Genomic DNA, 14,659 nt, shown 5'->3' with positions numbered 1-14,659 from the left:
CCTCTCGGCATCTTCCTCTCCTTCCAACTTGCTGTTTCTCATTCTCAATCTCATTCTATTCCATCTCCCTCGCATCATATCCGTCAGCCTCCTTTTCCTCCTACTTTCAACAAATGTTCCACGACAGCAAGGGGACCGTATGGCAGCCTGGCCGAGACCAGAATGTTTGCTTCCCACAGCCCTGCTTGCAAAGTCACACACCCAACGCGAACCAACGCAAACAAAGCCACAGCCGAGGATCCAGTCATTCCACCCCATTGGGATAGGACGATATCCCGGTTAATGCTGCCATCCTAGTCACAGCACGTCTTCGCCCCTCGGGTGCATCCATGGACAGAAGCAGAGAGACGCAGACGCAGATGCAGATGCTGATGCAGATGCAGTCGCCGCCACTGTGGCCCTCAAGACCCGGCTTGGCTACTTTAAAAATACGCCGAGCTGAGCCTTGCTCCTTTTCGTGGCATCATATGGGTCGGTACATACAGACAGATTCAAGCTGACATGATTTCTCAAAGCAAAAATCAGCCATGGAGAGCGGAACGGTGTGAAAAAGGCGATCTAAACTAGAAAAAGAAGCCTGCAGGTCGACCGTCGGATGCGGCCTGCATCTGCGTCTGCGTCTGCGCTGCGTCCCTGGACAAAGAGCTGTATGCGAAACATGTCGTTGCTGTGCCGTCCGCTGGCTTGCTTCCAATTCCCTGCCTTTTCTTGGCCCAATTTTCCATCCTGGCATTTGCTTTCTACAAATGTTCGACGTAAACACCGACCCCAATATCCGCCACTACCATCTGTGAAGGCTCGACCAGCTCCCATTCGGCCTGATTGAAGGTGCTCGGCTCACTGGCCACCACCACATGCTCTCCATGGCCCGACTTCTCCAGCCGTCCGTCATCATCAGAATCGCCGTCCCCTCCATCCTCGCCGTCGTCTATGTCGCTCGGAAACCCCTTGTACTTGCGGTTGAGCGTTGCCCCGGCCGTGGTCGAGTAGTACAGGCTCGGCGGCTCGAGACCCTTCGGACTGCCGTATCGCACCGCCACCAACGTGCTGCCAGACATGGCTACGAGATTCAATGTGTTGAATTCCCGCTCCACCGGCCCAAACTCGGTCTGCATCTTTTCCAGCATGACGATCGTCTCCCTCATCGCTGCCGCCATCTCTCCGGCGTCATACATGGTCTCCCAGTTCCCGTCTTTGCCGCACAGGATAAAAAAGTACACGGCCGCAATGTGCTCAGCATCGGTTGTTCCCACAATGGCCTGCTGGTACCTCAGCGGTAGATACTGCAAGATGGCTGTCCGAATCCGTGGAAACGATCCAAGGATGCCGTTGTGCGCGAACAGGTGGCGGCCAAAGACAAACGGATGGCAGTTGGTCTCGACTACGGGAGTCAACCCCGGGGCCGCGCGAATGTGCGCGAGGACAGCATTGCTACTAGTTCCCCGGACGATGCTCTTGAGCACCAAGTCGTTCAGCGGCGGCCGGATGTTCTTGTAAGTGACTGGCCGAAGTGACTCGGGCCACTTGAAATCCGTGTATGGGTTGAAATCGCACTCGGACGACGTGAACCACCCGACTCCGAACCCGTCCATGTTTGTCAACGGATTCGGTGAGCCGGCATCGTTGGCCGACAATGGAGCGACTTGAAGCTCGCCCAGAAACGGTCGCGCTTTTGCATGTCCGGCCGGGAGGAAATGCTCATCGACTATCGTCTTCAGCATCATCCTTCAACACATTGTCCGGGGTGGCGTTACGCTCACCTTGCTTCACTATGGCGTGGCGCGGTCGGATGATCAGATCTTCGAGAAGCTGGGGCTCGTCGCCCAGATACGCAAACCAACGACACATTGCCTGTGTTCACTTTGACGGCGGATGATGAAGAGTAATGGAAGAAGAAGAAGCTTCAAACCAGGATCCGGTTCACGAATCAACTAATTGAGATAGCAGCGAATGGATGGATGATCCTGCTGGCAGAAGTCCTGGGTAAGTGACTAATAGTCGCGCTCGGTTGTACGTGCTCGTGTCGAGGCTGTAGTCCGAAGCACATGCCGCCACGACGTTGAGCACTGGAGCTGACGTCACGACCGTTAGAGGTTAGAGTTCCAATGGCTCTCTCCAAGAATACGCCGCCTCTGTTTCGGCTTGTGGCGCTTCTGATGCCGCCTGGTCCGTGGTACAATTGGACCACGCATGTCGAGATGACAGCAACGTCGAAGAAAGTGAGGCCATGGCCACATGACTGGAGGTTCGTAGGCATTGGCGGAAACATCCCAAGTAGCACCATGGCATGATATAGGGGTAAATGCTAATCATCATCATTCTCTTGTGGGGGATTAAATGTTGTTGTCCGAATACGGCTTCGCGTGCTTTATCTCCAGCAAGTAGTTCCAACGCCCACCCCATCCGTTCCAGCATCTCACTCAAGCCATCACCCAAACTACCAAGGCACGATAAGCGTCACCCCCACCAGCGCCGCCAACGCCCACGCGGTGGCCAGAACGCCCACGCCACCGCCGGAAGTCGTCATTCTCCACCCTTGAGCCGCGCTCGGCGCCGTCTCAGTCGGACCCGCGGCACCGCTACCGTCGCCAGTAGCTGCGTCGGCCGGCCTATTAACCATAGTAACCTCGTCTCCCACCACCCAAGCCACGGTCCTAGCGTTTGTCCCCATATCCTCGAGCGTCGACGTAGTGTACGTTTGTTTTGGGACGCTTGTGGCGGTGTAAGAGATGACCTCCCCCGTATGGATGGTGTTGTTGTATGAGAAGGTCGCATTCACCCAGGTGAAGGCTTCACGGCCCCTCCCCCCACCCTCACATACCGTCAGTTCTCCGTACGAGCTGAGCGGCACTTCGGAATAGCATCCGCCGCTACCGGGCGACGACTCGTAACCCCTAGAGCACGCATCTCTACGTAAGCGGGCAACTCACTCGAGACAAAATTGGGGTTCGGGAAACTCACTCAGGACAACATAGAACCGCCGTCTCGCCGTTGTCGAGCGCCTCCATGAAGACGTTGAGATGAGGGTTGACAGGGAGAAATGATCCGGGCCAATCCGTGACGGGCGGGACAAAGACGCCGGAGGAGCTGATCTGGCCAGCGTCGTTCTTGGCGGCCACGCCTACCGTGACATGACCCTCGGGACATTGGCTGGCCGGGGAAAAGTACGCCATTTTGCCGGCGTCGGTGAAGCCGTTCTCGCTCTCTAGGGTCGCCCAGGCGTCATCCAAGGCTTTGCCAGAGGGGTAGCACTCGCCGAGAGAGCCGGGGCTGCAGCTCTGCGCCCACCTAGGCTCGGGGTGCGGGTCGCTATCGGGATATTTGATGCCCAGAAGGAAGTCCTTGCTCTTAGTGGCGCACGCAGGTGGTGCCGTGAACACGGTCGTCAGCGGGCCGATGTTGGAGATGGCATATTGCGACAAGGTCGTGACGCTAGGCATGACGGACAGCCGGACGGATGAATGGACTTTGAATTTGATGGGGTTATACCTGCAAGAGAGATAGAGAGAGAGATAGAGAGGGTGGCTGTGAGGAAAGATCACAGCGAGAAGCCAAAGAGATATGATGTCCCTTTAAGCTACAGCATTAAGCATGAAGCTCTCTCTCCTCTCTTCTCATGGGGTCCATCGGCCTCGGCGCGCTGCGTGGACAACGGTGGCGGAGCCGGCTAGAACTGGAGAGCTTCCCCCAATTTCAGTCAAGCATCTACTTGGCGTAGCGGCACGTAGGCACAAGCCGGGCAAAGGGGCCATGTCATATGGGTATTGGGAGCTGTATCTTGTTAGGCCGCCAACCGCTGTGCCGCACACAAGCAGGGGGGTGCTATTGATTTTAACTTGGCGTCTTGGGGGGAAAATCCCTTACTTTGCTTTTCCTTCCCACATTTCCTGCACGCCGCGGAAACGGGCGGCTGTCACCCAGAGTAGAGTTGTCCAGGTCGCCCAGCTGACGAGGGACACCGCCTGTTGCAAGGCTTCGCGTCGCGCTGATGCACCCGCTCGCGATGAGTTTGAGCACGTGGGCTGTGCAAGTATGTGGACAAAGACACGTCAGTCAGTCGACGGGCTCACGTTGTTGAGAGAGGGGGCGCCTCTATGGGCGGATTAAATATCGGTTGAGGCTTGGAGGCTTGGAAGACTCCACGGTTGTGCCGGCACAGATGGTTCTTGGTTTCCGCGGTGAGTCGGATCATGTTTGTGTTTCGATGATTCCGTGCTCGTACGATGCAGTAGGTAAACGGTCCCCCCGATACCGCGCCTATGCTTTCGAGACCCAGCACGTTTTGCGATGCAGCTCATTAATGGATAGCCTTGGAGGCAACGCAGCCGAGGTCGATCGAGGTCGATCATAAGCAGTTCCTCGGCCTATCACATCGCCTTCATCATCCATCCATCTCTTTCTCCTGGGCAAGCTTTTCCTGGGCAAGCTAGCCAGCCATCCGGGATACGGGCTAAAAACAGGTGAAGGCCGTTCATAATTTGAAGTTGCCTGCCTGAAGACGAGCCGTCCGAGTACCAACTCTCACGTCACTAATACCGACACAAGACTGTGTTCGAGTGATTACGTGCGTATATGCACATGTACCTGCGTCCCTCAGGCCTAGCTGGGCCGGGGTTGACCCAAACCACGCGTGGCCAAAACAACAGCGTTCGATCCCTTTACTTATGTTAACATCTCCAACTTACGTACTCAAACCTGCCGTCGCCAAACTCGCGCGACAGCGACTGCGGCCTGCAGCCTGCGGCAGACTCATGACCTTCTGGGAAGGAAAGAGATGTGTCTTGGTGATAGAGTTCTCGTCGGGCCCGCATACGACCTCAAATCGGTGCACCACCTTCAAACAGAAGGCCTTCTGGCTATAACGAGGCAGGGAGTCTCGCGGCGGCGGGCGGCGCCCATCACCTCCCAAGTTTGAGCGCGACGGTGATACGGTGGCAGCTGCCCCGGTCCCATTCCAGGCCTCCCCCCTTGGCGAATATGAGGGGCCACTTGAGGTCGGGCGCGAGTGTGTGTGTATTGCGTGTGACATGTGGATGTTTGCTGACTTTGAAGATGTTGATGACTCTGCTGGTCTGCTGCTCAACAATGAGATACATGTGTCCAAGGGAGGGGGGGTAATCTGGAATGCCAAGGATGATGAGTTGAGTTCATATTTATCCTGACGTCCCTACAAATGTCCTTGATCAGATTGGAACAGATGAGCATCTCAGAGCCATCCGATACGCGGTTGTTTGAAAGACCTGCTACACAACAATCAGTCCAGAATAAATCTGCCTCAAAGCCTCAACGAGTACTTGGTCTATAACTGAATCTAGAGCGTGATCGCCACGATCTGAATGGGTCTCCGCAGGGGTTTTTTGTTTGGTGGGGGGATCACATCATCAAGCGGCCAGACAGACGTATGACTTTCCAGGACCAAACCAATCTAGATAGAACCGTCTTCCGAAATGGTGCAAGGGTCCTAGGATATGAAGAAAAGAAGGAGAAGCAATCTCGTTCGGTCACGTGGGTTACTCTATCGGATTGTCTTCTTGGAAGAGGTTCAGCGTGACAATCTCCGTCCTTGTCTGGGACATCTCGGGTGAAGTACGCGCTGGTTTCGTGTTCGTTCCCAGAACTGGGTCCCAGAAAACAGCGCTGGTGCGAATCAACGAGCCTAGGACTGAGAAAGGCCAGAAGACTGTTGGAAAGCCCATACGCGACTAGGAAAGATTAGCCAGACGAGTCCTCGTGGCGTTCTTGCATGGTCCTGTGGTCGCAGCGCGGCAGCGCCTTAGGGCCCGCCATTTAGGGTCTGAGCCGACGGGTCGGCGGGAGCGATGGACAGCTCGTCAGCGGGCTGAGATGGTTTCTGATGATCTATTGCAAGTTAACACCTTGGACAAAATATCTGGCAGCAAGATAAAAGTTTGTGCAACTGTGTTTTCCACATTCATGAAAGGATTGAATGCTCAGCGCACGCACAAGTGAAAGGCTCTTGCGACGACTTGCATGGAAACAGCGAATCGTACAGAAGTCTAACTTTAAAAGATGGGAGAAGAGAGAAAAGAAGGAAACAATTATTTCGACTTATCATTAAGAGGACCCGACTGTAGAGTAGGTCCGTGTTGTTGGATGCAGATAATTAAAACATCTGACAGGAAGGAATCAATTTACCTTTATTTGGTGAGCTTAAACAACTACGCGGGCAGACAGGGGGGAAGACACAGGTAACTGGGTACCTGGGTACCTGGGTAACTAGGGGATCCATACCTGTTACAGCTTTCCCAACTCTTACACATCCGATTCTGCTTAGGTAATACATCCATGCCAAACGTCTATTTGCACCGCACGCTTGACTCTCAGCGAAAGCTACAGAGCTAAACATACAACCGACAGCTCGCGGAGCCAGCAAGAAACATCAACGGTCTCACAACGCACTGACCAAAGACCCAAGCTGCTCTTTAATATGGCATGTTCGACGGAATGAAGGCAATCGCAGGTTGGAATAGTGCCACGGCAGCCTGCGGCCGCTGGGAAATTGAGAGACGTTGGATGGCGTCGTTTAGGCTGACTCCCGGATCCTTCTGTGCCAAAAACGGTCGCATCCATCATCTTTTGGGGGCGTTTTAACCTTGGCGCAGGCGGTACTTTTGGTTGGCAAAGGGCAAAAGGACTCAAATTACCCAACAGTGCATCTGGCCCCGGCCGGGGCCAGCATCCTTCGCGTCGCAAAGATCCAAATCTAGAGCCTCGACACCGCCGATCGCGTCCCGCGCAGGCCCTCCCCATTGGACGACTATCGCGACCGGCCTTCAAGCTCGGCGGCTGAGCGGCTGGAATCCCTCCAAGAGCTGATGGAGCATCCAAGTCTATCACCACCAACCCGGACCCAGGGGTGGTAAGCAATGGCTCCCGTCCGTCCCCCTCCCCTGCGACGACTCCATGTTCGCCAGCAGGCTACCGCTTAAACGACTGTTTGATCGTGTCACTAACCCCCCTCTCACTTCACTTGCCAGCCCTACGCCGGCCGGCGGCGGCTATGGGACGGATGGCGTCCATGGTTTTGTTTTGGATCGTCGAGCCCATCGAATACAAGTGCTGACAATGCCCCCCTCCGTCTCCGGCCCCTGATGCGTGTGCTGCAGCCTGCCACACCTCCTCTGTTCATTGTGCATATACACCACGTCGGCTGCGCTGCCAAGACATTTTCCTCATTTCCTGGTTTCTTGACCAGTCTCCCACATCCTCGCAAGGATTCTGGGTGTCGGGCATTCTCAATTTAAAGCCTCTTCCTCCCCTCCCCCTTCCTGCGTGCGCCCCCCGCGTGAGCTTGGCTTTGGCTTTTCACTCGCGCCGCGATGGCTTCCCTGCATCCTCACGACCACTTCTACTCCAACGGCAACAGCGGTTACAGCAGTCACTCCACATCACCCGAGGCCGAGAAGATGCTCAAGGACCCGAACGGCGGGCCTGGCCCCGAGTCCCACGCCATCCCCGACGGCTTGGAGGTGAACACGGGCGCTGCCTACAGCACGGCGCCGCAGTCGTACCAGCCCGCCGCCCCGGCGCCTCAGCCGTACTACGATCAGCATCAACATCCGGATCAGCATCACCACGCCCATGCGGCCCCCCAGACGAATTACACCGAAACCGCTTACGACAACAGTGTCACGCATCACCACCCGTCGACGCCAAAAAAGATGCACCCGGACGACGGCACGATATGTGGTCTGCGTAAAACAACGTTTTGGCTTCTCGTCCTATCCAGTTTGCTGTTCTGCGCTCTCATTGGGGTCGCGGGAGGACTGGGCGCAATGCTCGCAAGCAAAAATAGCGAGATCGCAAGGTAGGCAGACTTTCCCTCCCCCGCCGCGGGTGCCATGTGCCACGCACCCGGCGACAAATAGACAGAGTGACTGGTAGGTTGACGTTCTCTCAGTCTTCAGTCGCCCGCCGCCGCCTCGACGAGCACGTCCGCATCCCCGACGGCCACGGCGTCCGCCGCCTTTGACCTCAGCCAGCCCGCCGAGACGGGCACGCCTATCGCGCTCAACAAGTGCCCCGGCAGCGGTTCGGAGCTGACGTACGAGGTGCCCGGCACAAACCTCACCTTCAGCAAGGACTGCGGCACCGACTACCTGTTCAACGACATTGCGCAGGTGCCGGCGCGCAACTTCGAGGAGTGCGTGCGGTACTGCGCCGCCTTCAACTTGCAGCAACAGTCGCGCAAGGGGCCCTGCAAGGGCGTCGTCTACATCTTCAAGGGCGAGCAGGGCGAGGACGGCAACTGGTGCTGGATGAAGTACAACAAGAACACCGCCCAGTCGGGCGCCAAGGACTACACCGAGTCGGCCTGGGTCTTGTGAACGGACTCAAGGCGTGGCGGTCTATGGGAGGTGGGAAGGAGAGGAAAAATTTCGAGGGCTTGTGTGCATGGATGCATTGGAATGGAAAGCGAATACCCCTTTGATCTAATCGATGTAGAGAGAGAAATGTCTCGTGCCTGGAGGAATCAAACGATGGTAATGATAATAACCGTGATGATCCCAGCCCTGAGGAGCTTGGGACGATTACTAACCCGCAAAATTGTTGCCAAGGTCACCAACCACAATTGGCCTCAGCTGCCTTGCTAGCTCAATCGGTAGAGCGTGAGACTCTTAATCTCAAGGTTGCGGGTTCGACCCCCGCGTGAGGCTCAAATCCTCGCAGCGATTGGAAGCAATTCTTTTTGCTTGTTTTCTTCATTTGCTCTCTTCTCATAGCATTTCTTTTTTCAAGCCGAGATCAATTCTCTCTCTTCTTCGGCGTCTGTAGGGAGTTTATCTGCCCCTTTCGAAGTGCAGCAATTTTTTTATTTTTTTTTTTAAATTTCTTTTTTACCACACTCTGGCTGGCCTCCATCCCCAACTCTTCTTTTCCCCCAAAATGCCCCGCGCTGGCCCCGGGGAATGTGACCTCCCTCCGGCCGGATCCGGCATGCCAAGGCTTCTTTTTCGGGGTTGTCCCGGGAGTCTGATTGAACAAACAAACAAGGCTTCGTTGACTTAAAGTCTGGAAATGCAAAGTCTGGAAATCAGCGATACCGAATTGAAGGCTACCTTTACCAACAGGTCCCTATGCATGCAGAATCCTAGGAGACGCCCAGTGTCGCCTACATTAGAAGCTGAGAGCATATCGTGATTCACCTCACGTTTATCCCCCGGTGAGAGAGTCCCTCTGTTTCTACGCATTCTGCTGCCAATCTGGTCGCTGCAGCGGCCTGCCCTTTGTAAAGACTCATCGGATGACACATTCCATGGGCAATTACAGATAAGCTATTCCCTAAATGGCACCTCGCCATCGGGGGCGGGCTCAAGTCGTATTAGTCACACCCCTGGCGGACGAGATAAAACATCGACAAACGCAAATCTTCACAACACACCGCGACGTCTTCACGAGTCATCCAGACAATCGATAAACCCTCTCTCAGCTACGGCTTTCTTACAAACAAAGAACCCGAAAGCCGCGCACTCAACCATGGCCTCCACACAAAACCTACCCGTCCCCATCCTCGCTCTCCAAAAGAGCATCGTAAGGCCCTACCACCCCGCCGACGCCCCGTCCATCTCCAAGGCCGCCAACTCCAAAGCCGTGTCCGCCTTCCTGCGCGACTCGTTCCCGCGCCCCTACACCCTCGCCGACGCCGAGTCCTGGATCTCGCTGAACCAGACCCCGCCGATCCGCAACTGGGCCATCGCGTGCCCGGCCACCGGCGCCGTCATGGGCAGCATCGGCCTCGTCCCCGGCAGGGACGTCTACTCGAGGGGCTACGAGCTGGGGTACTGGCTCGGGGAGGAGTTTTGGGGCCGGGGCGTCATGGCGGAGCTGGTGCCGGCGTTCGCGAGGTGGGTCTTGGACGGCATGGGCGGCGCGGGGGAGAACGGGGAGGAGGAGAAGGAGGAGGTCGAGAGGCTCTGGGCCGGCGTGTTTTCGGAGAACGCTGCGAGCCGGAGGCTGTTGGAGAAGAGCGGGTTCGTGTTCGAGGGCCGGCTGAGGAGGGCGGTCGTCAGGGACGGCGTGGTCATGGACGAGCTGGTCTACTCGCTCATCAGGGCCGATCTGTCGACGTGATCGATGCGCTTGTGCTTCGATTTTGGGGCGAAAGTTTGGAAGCCATACCTGAAACCAATACCGATAAGGGCTGTAGCATTAGTTGTTCATTTTCGCAACCACCGGCTACACACATCACGTTGAGTAACGAGGTTCGACTCAGGGCTGTTTTTGTTCTTATCCGACTTTTACCCCCACCATTGTCGATGTAAGACTACCAGCATGATTTGTCAACACGCTCTGAAAGCATTTTGACGGAGGACCCGGCCAAAAATCTCCAAAGACTTTCGCTTCTCATCAACTGGAAACACGCGATGGCAGTAGCAGTAGACTGGGCCGTGGAACATGCCATCCCCTTGTTTTTAGAAGGTGCCGTTCGTCAGTTGATGCTGCCTGAATACTGCCTCTGCTGACTCTTCATTTTAGATCTAGAATCGCATGCGTTATCAAGCGAGCGGTATATTATCATGGGCAACACGCATTGGGCTACAAATGAGGTTGTCACACAGAGCGCCAATGACTATTACTACACCATGAATGCTACCTTAGAGGACATTGTGGAAGCCAAAGGAAGCATTAGAACGGAAAGCCCGGCTGTCTCTTCGATCGGTATACCTCCGATGCCATTCAATCCCCAGGGTGGTGGCAAGGAATAGAACGAACGAGCCCCAGGGACAGCTGTGTCTGATCAGGCAACCTTCTTACGCAGTATTAAGAAGCTCTCACCCGAGGCTACCGAAAGTTTTTGGTCTAATACTACCTCGTCGCCTCCAAGGTCCAAACCATTTCGATCATTTGACTCTGTCATCCCTGGCTCTGGAGGCGGGGAACGACAATATCAAAGTCTGGCCAAGTCATTCAATCACCGATAATTGTCCCGCGTACGACTCTATTGCCGAAAAGTAAGGGCGGGCCGGCCACTACTTCCAGCATCTAGTTTTCGTCTGCCCCTGTCTGACATACCGAGACGCTGTCCAATCAGCCGGGATCGTTCCGGGGCTAGTCGTTGGTTTTGTTGAATGTATGGTTTTCTTACACATCAATTGCCCAACGGAAGACTGTCTTTCTGCGATAAACACCTGTTATATCTTTAGTCCTCTGATACTAGCGGATGTTCACAGCTTTACAGTAAGCTATTGCCGCTTTCAGCCCATTATTGACGTGCTTCTGGTTCATGCGGGACATTCCACATCTGAGCCAGGCGCCCAACATCAGCAATTTGTTAAAGTTTACGCCACCGAGACTGTTGACTGGGAGGAACCGGCCGCCAAGTCGGACTGCGGATGCTTGAGACACAGGTGCAAAACTTGGACACACCACAGAAAGGCCAACCAGGCCTGAGCCTTACCCAGCACATGCCGTGCTTCCACTGTAAGTTCCCACTGACCTTGGCCACCACCACTTGTCAACCAGCGGTTCTCGCTGGATGCATCATACATGGAATGCCGTGGTGTCCAGCCGAGAATGACTGTGACTACTTCGGACATCATCCAACGTGGGCGCTGCCGGTGTCAATCACTATTTGCGCAGAGGAACGATACGATTGGTGAGGCAAGACGCCGGTCTCACAACTGTTAATGTCCAAATGGAAGAAAATAAGAGATGGATATGGAATTGCGGGGTAAAGAACTCACCGTCTTTAGCGGGCCGATGTATGCTAAGTGTATGCTAAGTGCTCGTTACCCAAACCTCTCGTTCGGAGTCGGCGAGGGCGGTGGTGGGTGGTGTCAAAGTTGTCAACCCCTGTTCTCCGCGCCACACCGGCCAAAATCCAAGAATAGATCATGCGACTCGCTATCTCCGGCCAGCGTTATGCGTCCGGTTGCAGCGAAGTTTCCAGATCTAGCAATGTGACTCTTCCATCCGCAACTACACATCCTCACATGTGCCGTCTGAGTCCCAGTCCCAAAACTCACGATCTTGTTACACCACTGACCACGTAATCTCAAGATGGGCTTAAAGTCTTGAAACGGAAAGAACACTTATGTAACAAAGATATGAGTCTTGAAAGGTTCGTCACTGGGCCATGGTAACGAGCCATAGAGCAAGCTTTCTGATCAACGAACCATCCCCTAGCCTCTCTTGAACATAACGAAAATCCTGAATGGGCCTGCAGAAAACGGTACGTGGCGGACTTCTCAGAAGGGAAATTGATGGTCAACAGGTGCCGGAGAAGCTTCTGCTATCGGAGGAAGCCACAAGATCAGGCAGCGTTGTTCGATGCAGCTCGAAACTCTGCTGGACTGAAGGCAGGTCGACGCAGGACAGGGACCCCCGGTCAATCGGTGGACACGACTTGACAGCTTCGAGGAGCCAGTCGCATTGCCAAAGTGACACAACCAGAGCAAACAATGTCTGTCCATGTTAGTCAATGGGGAAATTGTCAACGGCAGAGAATGATTACAGCAGCAATCTATCGTCGTGAATGGTCCAAGAGACATGCTCCGTCATTGGCTTAACAACTGATGTCATCCTGCACGTTATTCAAAGCTGTTATCTGTAAATCATGCTTTGCTCCAGCTGCGAATTCTTCGCGTTTTGCAAGACAGCCAAAGCTAACAGTGATAGATTTGGTTTATGAAATGATTGACAAGAATTGTAGGATAGAATCTTAACCCACGTGTGAGCTAACAAGTTGATGGACTGACGTTGGATGCAAAATTTAATCCTGTTGCTTATGTGAGAGACGGGCTAGGATTGACTTTGTTTTAGCAGGCAACGTATCTCATATCATCCATAACCTCATCAGGGGCGAATGCAACAGTTGTCACCAGCATGCCGAAGCGGCCGAGTCGCGAGAACTTGGTTCAAACCACTGTAGATTGTTCCCTGGCATTGCTAGCATAGAAAGAATGCTGCATCAGCTCTTGACTCTCACAGCGATTACCTGCGTTCAACTACACGGCACCGCCGCCACTGCCGCCTTCGTACTTTGATGCGGCTAACATATTGAAATCAAGGGAGATCGTCATGAGTCAAGATGCACATACTATGGACCCCCCTGACAATACCAGCGATGTCGACCTGAGCTCCGCGTAAAACCCATGATATTCTGAAACTGAAGCCTGGTGTTATGATGAGGGAGTTCTGGGGCGAGCTCGGAGAAGCCGTGAAAGAGAATTTGTCGCCAAGTACATGACAAGAGAGTTCGAAGCAAATGTCGATGCACTTGTACCATGGCAAGTTGTCGACAGGCTTCTAGGTCTTATTAAAGCCGGAATAGTAGTGCAGGATTGAAGGGGTGCCGAGTTGTGCGAGGAGGGTAGCATTGGTGCGTACTGGTGAAACAAGCTCAACTCAACTGCTATACCGGTGCCTTGATATCGACATGGGCTTCTGAATAGAGTTTAAAGCCTACAGATATATATCACGTCTGTTCATTATGTCGTTTCGTCCGGATAAAGCCTTTTTCTCTTCTTCAAATTTGGAACTTGACCCCTCTTTTCGACATTCGTCAGCCCACGTTGATGTCTACACAGTTTTTTCACTCGTACACCGCCATTGCATATACGAGCTTTTCTCGCCGGATGAAGAGTCCGTAAATAACAGAGACAATCCTTTGGAAAAAGTTCTATTGACGTTATGGATGAACAGAGTTTCCAGTACCACAGTCACTCAGCTCACAAGATAAAAGCATACGCAGGGGTCGAGCAGCAGCGGCCCGTAGGAAGTGACTTTGATCTCGTTCTTAATCCTCTTTACCTTGAATGGTTTCATCCCACATTGTATTCAGATTCCCTAGCCTCCAATTATCAGGCTTTGTTCTATCCGGCCACGTCTTCCGGCCCCATGTCACACTATAGACCCGACCACCTGGTTGATGCCAACAGATCGCAAATGTTCACACCATCCCCAGCAGAGAACATGATGGCACCAACGGTGCAGACGACGCCCAGTTGGGAGATTTGGAACACCAGCGAAGCAGAGTCGTCGAGCCCGGCTGACGAGAAGTGCGAAGAGGACGAGGTCTGGGAGCCTAAGGACCTGCGGCGGATGGGGTACCTCGACGCAGGCGGCAACTGGCGCTGTCGGTTCGAGGGCTGCCGCTCGCCGCGGGTCTTCGTGCGCGCTTGCGACCTGAGAAAGCACTTCCGCGGCCACGAAAAGTACTTCTTCTGCGCCGAGACGCCGTGCGCGGGCGCCGGTGTGGGCTTCGCGACCCGCAAGGACTACGAGCGTCACATGGGCTCCCACCGGCCGACCATTGAGTGCCCTCATCCGGACTGCGGGCGGATCTTCAGTCGGAAAGACAACATGGTGCGTTATTGTCCTTTGGGATTCGATTCGATTTGTAGATGCCAGAGTTGGCTTACACGGCAGACAGAGAGATCATTTCAAAAAGATTCACCTGCGGCTCAGTAACAACTTGTTTCCCAAGCCGTGCCGTAGGCCACGCCGTGGTCAGGCCGCTAAAGTCGCCGATTCCAAAGGTTGAGTGTTTGTGCGTGTTGGTGTGAGTTGATAAGAGGACAATACCAGACTGGAGGAAATCGACAGGAGACGGCGGAACAGTCTGATAGTCGAATAGAGCCTCGAGAGATGACGTGATGAATGCAAGATGTGACTTTTATTTCAGGAACAAAGCCGC

At 54.3% G+C, this 14,659-nt stretch overlaps 6 protein-coding genes across 6 annotated transcripts; 3 read left to right on the top strand and 3 right to left on the bottom strand.

The window, feature by feature from the left end:
• Positions 1-511: 511 nt before the first annotated feature.
• Positions 512-2,225, bottom strand: CDEST_05764 (Putative glutamine amidotransferase type 2 domain, nucleophile aminohydrolase). Its single transcript, XM_062921923.1, has 2 exons — positions 1,761-2,225; positions 512-1,705 (listed from the first exon to the last, which is right to left on the bottom strand). Exons 1-2 carry the CDS (start codon positions 1,846-1,848, stop codon positions 741-743), a joined length of 1,053 nt encoding a protein of 350 aa, XP_062777974.1. The 5' UTR covers positions 1,849-2,225; the 3' UTR covers positions 512-740.
• Positions 2,226-2,274: 49 nt separating this feature from the next.
• Positions 2,275-4,128, bottom strand: CDEST_05763 (uncharacterized protein). The gene is made up of 2 exons (XM_062921922.1): positions 2,962-4,128; positions 2,275-2,894 (listed from the first exon to the last, which is right to left on the bottom strand). The coding sequence occupies exons 1-2, from the start codon at positions 3,438-3,440 to the stop codon at positions 2,438-2,440; spliced, it is 936 nt and encodes a 311-aa protein (XP_062777973.1). The 5' UTR covers positions 3,441-4,128; the 3' UTR covers positions 2,275-2,437.
• A 770-nt stretch (positions 4,129-4,898) lies between these two features.
• Positions 4,899-5,096, bottom strand: CDEST_05762 (uncharacterized protein; the record flags this gene model as incomplete). Its single annotated transcript, XM_062921921.1, has 1 exon — positions 4,899-5,096. One exon carries the CDS (start codon positions 5,094-5,096, stop codon positions 4,899-4,901), a length of 198 nt encoding a protein of 65 aa, XP_062777972.1.
• Positions 5,097-6,717: 1,621 nt separating this feature from the next.
• On the top strand, positions 6,718-8,522 carry CDEST_05761 (uncharacterized protein). Its single transcript, XM_062921920.1, has 2 exons — positions 6,718-7,828; positions 7,922-8,522. Exons 1-2 carry the CDS (start codon positions 7,341-7,343, stop codon positions 8,346-8,348), a joined length of 915 nt encoding a protein of 304 aa, XP_062777971.1. The 5' UTR covers positions 6,718-7,340; the 3' UTR covers positions 8,349-8,522.
• A 744-nt stretch (positions 8,523-9,266) lies between these two features.
• On the top strand, positions 9,267-11,218 carry CDEST_05760 (Putative GNAT domain, acyl-CoA N-acyltransferase). Its single transcript, XM_062921919.1, has 2 exons — positions 9,267-10,440; positions 10,504-11,218. Exon 1 carries the CDS (start codon positions 9,499-9,501, stop codon positions 10,090-10,092), a length of 594 nt encoding a protein of 197 aa, XP_062777970.1. The 5' UTR covers positions 9,267-9,498; the 3' UTR covers positions 10,093-10,440; positions 10,504-11,218.
• Positions 11,219-13,653: 2,435 nt separating this feature from the next.
• On the top strand, positions 13,654-14,506 carry CDEST_05759 (Putative Zinc finger C2H2-type; the record flags this gene model as incomplete). The annotated part of the gene is made up of 2 exons (XM_062921918.1): positions 13,654-14,328; positions 14,396-14,506. 2 exons carry the CDS (start codon positions 13,654-13,656, stop codon positions 14,504-14,506), a joined length of 786 nt encoding a protein of 261 aa, XP_062777969.1.
• Between the last annotated feature and the right edge of the window lie 153 nt (positions 14,507-14,659).

Source organism: Colletotrichum destructivum, chromosome 3 (genome assembly GCF_034447905.1).
Source record: "Colletotrichum destructivum chromosome 3, complete sequence".
NCBI classification, from domain to species: Eukaryota; Fungi; Ascomycota; class Sordariomycetes; order Glomerellales; family Glomerellaceae; genus Colletotrichum; species Colletotrichum destructivum.
Note: the sequence above shows the minus strand (reverse complement) of the source record. Positions and strands in the feature narration are given on the sequence as shown.

What these genes read in the sequence shown, in the direction of transcription:
- CDEST_05764 (XM_062921923.1), bottom strand. Translation starts at nt 1,848, where the DNA reads ATGTGTCGTTGGTTTGCGTATCTGGGCGACGAGCCCCAGCTTCTCGAA. An exon ending in CCACGCCATAGTGAAGCAAG is followed by an intron (nt 1,706 to 1,760) that starts GTGAGCGTAACG and finishes TGAAGACGATAG; the next exon opens with TCGATGAGCATTTCCTCCCG.
- CDEST_05763 (XM_062921922.1), bottom strand. Translation starts at nt 3,440, where the DNA reads ATGCCTAGCGTCACGACCTTGTCGCAATATGCCATCTCCAACATCGGC. An exon ending in GCGGTTCTATGTTGTCCTGA is followed by an intron (nt 2,895 to 2,961) that starts GTGAGTTTCCCG and finishes TGCGTGCTCTAG; the next exon opens with GGGTTACGAGTCGTCGCCCG.
- CDEST_05761 (XM_062921920.1), top strand. Translation starts at nt 7,341, where the DNA reads ATGGCTTCCCTGCATCCTCACGACCACTTCTACTCCAACGGCAACAGC. An exon ending in AAAAATAGCGAGATCGCAAG is followed by an intron (nt 7,829 to 7,921) that starts GTAGGCAGACTT and finishes ACGTTCTCTCAG; the next exon opens with TCTTCAGTCGCCCGCCGCCG.
- CDEST_05760 (XM_062921919.1), top strand. Translation starts at nt 9,499, where the DNA reads ATGGCCTCCACACAAAACCTACCCGTCCCCATCCTCGCTCTCCAAAAG.